A 6,349-nucleotide genomic window follows, 5' to 3' on the forward strand; every position below is an offset into this window, starting at 1 on the left:
GCATTTGGCTTTTTGATAACATCACAAGCTCAAAGACATCCTACAATTGCCTAATAAACCCAAGTTCTTCTGCTCTGTCACTTGCAAGTGAAGAGCTTCCTTCCTGCAGCAAAAACTGTTATTTGCCCTTAAGCTCATAACCTTATACTTAATAAAAACAGTGACCTATTAAATTGGGAGTAAGTCTACACCAGTCATTTACAATTATATAAGTCCTTTTCTTTTTATTATAATGGTAAGTAATTATCACATATAAATCTAGAAATATACAACCCTTTGCATCCTGTGAACAAGGAAAAGAAAATCAAAAGTAAACATTGTTTTATTAAAGGCAACTGCAATTGTACCTTGATCTTAGTCATATTTCCTCAAAATTTCTCCACCCACATCCTACAAATGATTTGCAATTCTCACTCCAAGCAATCAGTGATGGCAAGAAAATGAAAATAATTGATCTTGAAACCTGTATCAGGTCAAGGAGAAAGATGATTAAGAAAATATTGCTGAGACAACTAAGACCATCTTTGATAACATGCAGCTGGCATGCTGAAACGGGTTCTCTATTCCTAGACTCAAATGATAAAGCCCAAGGATTCTCCTCCCTGCTTGCTTTTGCTAGGATCCAATTACTTGGCACAAAATGATCACAGTCTGGATTTATGATTTAGATTGAAGAACCATGCCAAGCAAGAACTCAGCTGTCACATTCAATTAAGGTTCAGTGGTAAGATCTATTTTGTGCATTTTGGCTGCATGTTTAATAGTGCTTACTTAAAAATCCAAAGCTGAGCTTTGAAGTTAGCATTGGATAAAGATGAACATGCAAAATAAAATCTATTGTTTTTATTGTTTCAGCTGATCTGGGTGGTTGATTCAATGAGGCCACAGTTTATAAAACTATCTTTGCAAAAGAGCTGAAAAACAAAGTTGGATAGAGCTCCCGACCCACAGGTAGTCTGCAGTCACTCCCAACAGCATGTCCCATCTTCAGCTGTGATAACAACAGTAATTTTTACCTACTTAACTGTCAAATAGGCTCAATTGCTGCCAGCACCCAGACCTCCCTGAAACGCATGCACAAAGGACATAAGCTGTCCTGCCTATAGAAAGAGTTCCTGTGTTTGGGGTGGCCTCAGCGCACCCAATGGACACTGTAAAGGAGTCGTTTGCTACCAACCATAAGTACCATTATTTTATCTAGTTTTTTTTTACTAATGCACAACCAAGCCTGAAATATAGTCCTTTAGTTTAGTTTTCCAATGACAAAACTCCCACCGAGTTTGATTATGTTGCTATTTGACAAGATGTTTCCAGCTCCACAGAGCTTAAAAATGTTGCCTTCTAGGGATGCTGTGTAAAGTATTTTATATGCCAACATTATTGAAGTATCCAAGCAGTTTACAATATTTAATGCATTTATTCTTACAACACCCCAGTAAGGCCAGCAAATATAATTAACCCCACTTTACAGATAGAAACTGAGGTACAGCAGGGAATTGAACCTTGGTCTCCTAAAATACAGAGAGCACCCAAACTGCTGGGCCACTCTTCAAGTCTATTACATGCAACTCTACCCTGTCTTCTACCTTACAGCAGTTTGCATGACTCCAGTGGAGTTTGCAAGATTCAGCCTGTGTGCACTGTTCCCTAGTCTGGTTCTGCATTACTCAGATTTTTTTTTTTTCCCAGAGAGCCCTGTCCACAAGGTAAGGATCTGCTTATTTTCTCTTCCCTCAGATCTGAATTGCCACCAGGTGTTCTATACAGCTAATGCAGAAGTATCATTCTAATAATCTTAGAGAAATTTTAATCTAAAATTTCACAAACTTGCCTGAACATTGCAACTGGCCTCCCAAGACCAAGAACCCCTACAGAATGGTTTTATGTCCCCACATATTCCAATTCCTAACTACTAGCTGCATTTGGCCATACCATAGGAGGCTAATAAACTGTAGATTATCCTACTGGTTTAATATCCCTAGACATTTTAATATCTACTCACTAGCCACATCTGACTGTACCATACAAGGTCTAATAAACTGTAGACTGTCCTTTTATTGACCATTTAGAGTAAAAGGATGCATGCTTTTAAGAACCACATACAGTGGTTCTTAAAACCACAAGCCGGGACAATGATATACGATTCTAAAAAGCAACTTCTTACATTAAGATATTTATTCTTTTGCCTTTGGGAGCCCCTGTCCTACAAGCATGAAGAGCTAACAATAACAGCTGTTGATGTTCACTCATGCAACTTCACTGCAATCAGTAGTTACACAAGTGCAAGTCAGGGCAAAATGCAGACCTATAAAATGTAACTTTCTGTCCGACTGCTACTTGCCCCACTTCTCCTGCAAGGTCAGTTCCGCGCTCTTATTTCTTTCTGCATTAAACCAAAATATGAGGGCTTTTCTTGTCCTGTCACAACGAAACCTTTCCTCACAGCGACACACACAGAAAGAAGGTCAGTAAACACCAGGCAGCTCCTCAGGGAAGCCCGGGGAAGAGGCCTGGGGGGAAGCGTCCCGTTCATTTTGCCTTTGGCTGTTCCGTAAGCGCCGCCTTTCCTTGCACCATTACACTGGAAACACCCGCCCCGCCCGTGCCATCTTCTCATGGGGAGTGCGAGACCAGCTCAGCCTTGAAGAGGGGCTGGTATTTTATATCCCTCTCGGGCTCCTGATCAAGTCGTGGAGCAGATCGAGCCCCGGAGCACTAGCTTTCCTCCTGCGCGGGGAAGCAGCAGCCTGAGTCTTTTCTAGCCAGCTTCACAGCTAGAGCACGTGCGAGGGGCGCAGCTCCCGCAAGGCCAGGCAGCGAGAGTGCAGCTCCCCGGCCGCGGCGCACATGGCAGCAGCCGGCAGGCACCCCCGGCTCAGAGCAGCCGCCTCCCCGCGCGGCGCCGGGCCCGCGGCCGCCAGGACCTGGCACCGCCCCCGCCCTGCTCCCGATCCCGGCACCAGCGCCCGGGAGCGGCAAATGGCGATCGCCTGTCACCGCTCCGCTGCCCCGCCAACAGGTGGCCGCGGCGCGGCCGAGTCGGTGCGGCCCGCCCGGGACCTGCCCGGAGGGGAGCGGGGAAGTTTGGCCCGGGGCCGGGTCACTCACAGCCTCTTGTCCTGCGGCTGCAGCTGCCAGTGCATGGCCAGGGAGAAGCCGAAGAGGCTGCCGGCGCCGCCGCGCCGCACGACCGCCTGCTCCGCGTCCAGGTTGAAGGCGCGGGCGAGGCTGGGCAGCAGCAGCAGCCACTGCCCCAGACGCAGGTAGAGGCCGAGCGGCGCCGCCATCTGCTCCCGCCGGCGGCCACGGAACCTGCTGCTGCTCCGCGCAGGCCCTTGTTCTCCCGAGGCCGCGAGCTGAGTGACGGCGCCAGCCCGCCCCGCCCCGGCCCGGCCCGCCCGGCCCTTCCCCCGCGCCCCCCGGCAGGTGCGGCCGCCGCGCCCGCTGCGGAGGAGGCTCCAGCCCTCGGCTGCGGCCGGCGCAGGCGGCCTGCGAGCAGGCGCGGGGGAGGCAGCGGGTGTCCGGCGCCGCCAGAGCCCAGCCCCAGCCCCAGCCCCAGCCCCGTCCTTGGCCCGTCAGAGCGCGACTGCGGCTCCCCGCCGCCGCCTCTCCCGCGCCCGCCCCGGCACCCCCCGGCCACAGGCACCACGGGTTTATCTGGGGCTGCAGTTCACTGCCATTAGGCATCCAGTACTTGCTTTCTTTCCCTAAGTTAAGATTTTTTTTTTAAATGAGTAAACCTCCAAAAACAATATGGTACACTTTCTTAGAAGAGTGATTACACTTTGAAGAGTAGGGGCAGAAGTTTTAAGACTTGTCTAAAGGGGGCTTTGGAAAAAGGCAGGAGGAAGATTTAAAGCAAAACCACCATTCTGGTTAGCAGTCTGGGCAGATGCTTTCGTTCTGGGAGAAGAGCTATTCCCATTGAGAGTTAGGCCAGGGCAGTTATTCCAGCAGAGCTAGCCTGATCAACTGAGCTCAAATAACAGGTGTGTAAGCAAGTTTTTAGCTATAAAGACTCATAAGCCCCAAACCAGAAGGAAGTACAGGCAAGTATTAAGTCACCCAGAAATGTGCTCCTCATGCACGCTTTGTCAAATAAGCTCTCAGATGGAGATGCCTGTTCCAAATGGGAAAGTTTCATCCCAGCACGTTCAGATTTATGCAATTGTATAATCCCGTGTTTGGTCACATCATGGTCACGCTCATGACAGAAAACTATTGACAAACACCACACTGTCATGGACTTGGAAGATGGAGAGAACTTGCTATAGTAAGTTTCCTTGCTTACAGCCCATAAATGTGCTGATAATTAATAACGACTCAAAACCAAATTTTTAAATAACTCTGAGATATGTATCAAAGTAATAAAAAGTTTGTCCCTCAAGAACAGTCAGACCTGCATCCCATAAGATGTTAAAAGTGTAGTAGTTGCTCTGCATAACTCTTTTGGTGAGGTAGAGGTCATCATTCAAATACTGTTATACCATATCCCAACAATGATTGGGACTTCCTCCTCACTGAGGATTTCCCGCTCCCCCCCCATGAAGCTCACCTTTTGCCAAGTTTTATTCATCATTATTATCCATAGTAGTTGCTTCTCTGAACAGTCTCCTCTCCAACAGTAACTCAGTAATGCGCATTCCAAGCCACAGCTACACAAGACTTGCTTTGAGTGATCACTCACAGGATGGACAAGAAGGGTTGAGAGTAGAACCGCACCCAAACTGTTTAGGAGTGCTTTGTAATATGGCGCTTGGATGGGCACTTAAACACCATTTTACTCTGTGTGCTTTAATTTGTCCTACAGAAATAAAAGAAACATGTTGGAAATGGTTATTTCCATAGCCTGACTGGGAAAGGAATCTCAGAAATGTATCCTATCTTCAAAAAGATAAAGTCCAATAACATTCTAGAACAGGTGCCACAGCACCAGAGACCCTTTCCAGGGTGCCACACAATGTTAGCACTGCCAGGCGTGTACAAGGATGATCCACCAAATGAACCCAGGGATTTCAAATAGGAATTCAGGACATTAAAAACATTCTGATGTGCTGTGTGATCTTTGAGTTCCTTGCAACAAAAGAATTTCTCTATTATTTTCTTGCAGCCAGAAAAGAAGTGTGAACTAAGGACTGGCATTTTCCAAAGAGAGCAGTTGAGTCTAATGAGGAGTGTCGTGATCTTAAAAAAAAAGCTGAGAATCTCTGATCTAGAAACTAAAACATAGTGCAGAATAAGAAGCCTTGCAGTATCCCAGTATAAAGGAGAATAAGGATCGAGTAAGACAACCACTTAAAATTAACTTTGGCCACTGTACTGAATATAAAAAATGCCATCTTTCAGCTAGATCAAAACCTTGTAGCCTATCTTTAAACATATGCTCTGCCATAGCTGAGTTTTCAGGTGTCTGCTCACTAATGGTATGTTGGTTTTCTGCCAAATGGACTACAAGGCATTGGCCTGCTGAGCTTACATATTGAGAAAACATCAGTGCCAAGCCTGCTCTCCTCCTCCTCAATGTAACAAACTGTGTAGTTAATTACAAGAAATAATTTTTCATTTTTAGAGGAAAGGTGGGTGGAGCTGGAGCCACAAAAGATGTTTTATTTCGTCTGCTGGAGGAACTTGAAAGAGTGATGTCTCATACAGCTAAACTTTCACCTTCTATTTGAACAAAAATACCTTACATTTATCGGACCTAAAAAGTTGCAAATCATTTACTGTTACAGGGGGGGACACAGCTGAATTTCTTTAATGTGCACATAATAGGCACATGAAACTGTCCTTAAAAGTGAAACTATGCAACTATATCCCCTTTTCATTTTTAAGTGATAATAAAATGAGTGTATTCTCTTTTTTTAAAGTTAAATTCAGAAGAAAACCTGATCCAGACCTACCATGCTAGACCTAATTATGAGACACTCCAAATGATTAAACTTTAATCATTTTAAATATTAATTAATTTTACATGTTCAGAGTGTGTATGTCAAATCAAGCCCTTTGAACAGTTTCTTGAAAGCAACACCTTCACAATTTTCATAACATAATAGAAATTACCTGAGAACTAGCAGTTAATCCCTCTGAACACTCTGGCAATCAGCTGAACAAACAATTAACCTTTTATTTGCTAGCATATTTGTGTTAGAATTCTTTCTACTGTTATCTTTGCTTCTGGCTCACTGCTGTTAGGACTTGTAAAAGCACTGGAGTACATAAGACACCTGCAGCTGTTGGCATTTTGGGAAAAAGTGTGTTCCAAGCAAGTTAGAGGTCAGGGTGATTAAAATAGTTGTGTTTACACCATTGATATTTACACAATAACAATCATGGCTGTTTTTATACAATT

At 45.3% G+C, this 6,349-nt stretch overlaps 1 protein-coding gene across 2 annotated transcripts in view; it reads right to left on the reverse strand.

Annotated features, from left to right (window-relative positions):
- ITGA6 (integrin subunit alpha 6) overlaps positions 1–3,377 on the reverse strand; it is a 66,118-nt gene extending 62,741 nt beyond the window's left edge. For both annotated transcript variants that reach the window (XM_090045469.1, XM_090045471.1), the window contains exon 1: positions 3,109–3,377. In XM_090045469.1, coding sequence (XP_089901595.1) covers positions 3,109–3,287 — 179 coding nt within the window. In that variant the 5' untranslated portion in view covers positions 3,288–3,377. The remainder of the gene's footprint in view (positions 1–3,108) is intronic.
- Positions 3,378–6,349: the final 2,972 nt, after the last annotated feature.

The sequence above is a fragment of the Crocodylus siamensis genome, chromosome 4 (assembly GCF_052110815.1).
Source record: "Crocodylus siamensis isolate JL-2025a chromosome 4, ASM5211081v1, whole genome shotgun sequence".
In the NCBI taxonomy this organism is placed as follows: Eukaryota; Metazoa; Chordata; order Crocodylia; family Crocodylidae; genus Crocodylus; species Crocodylus siamensis.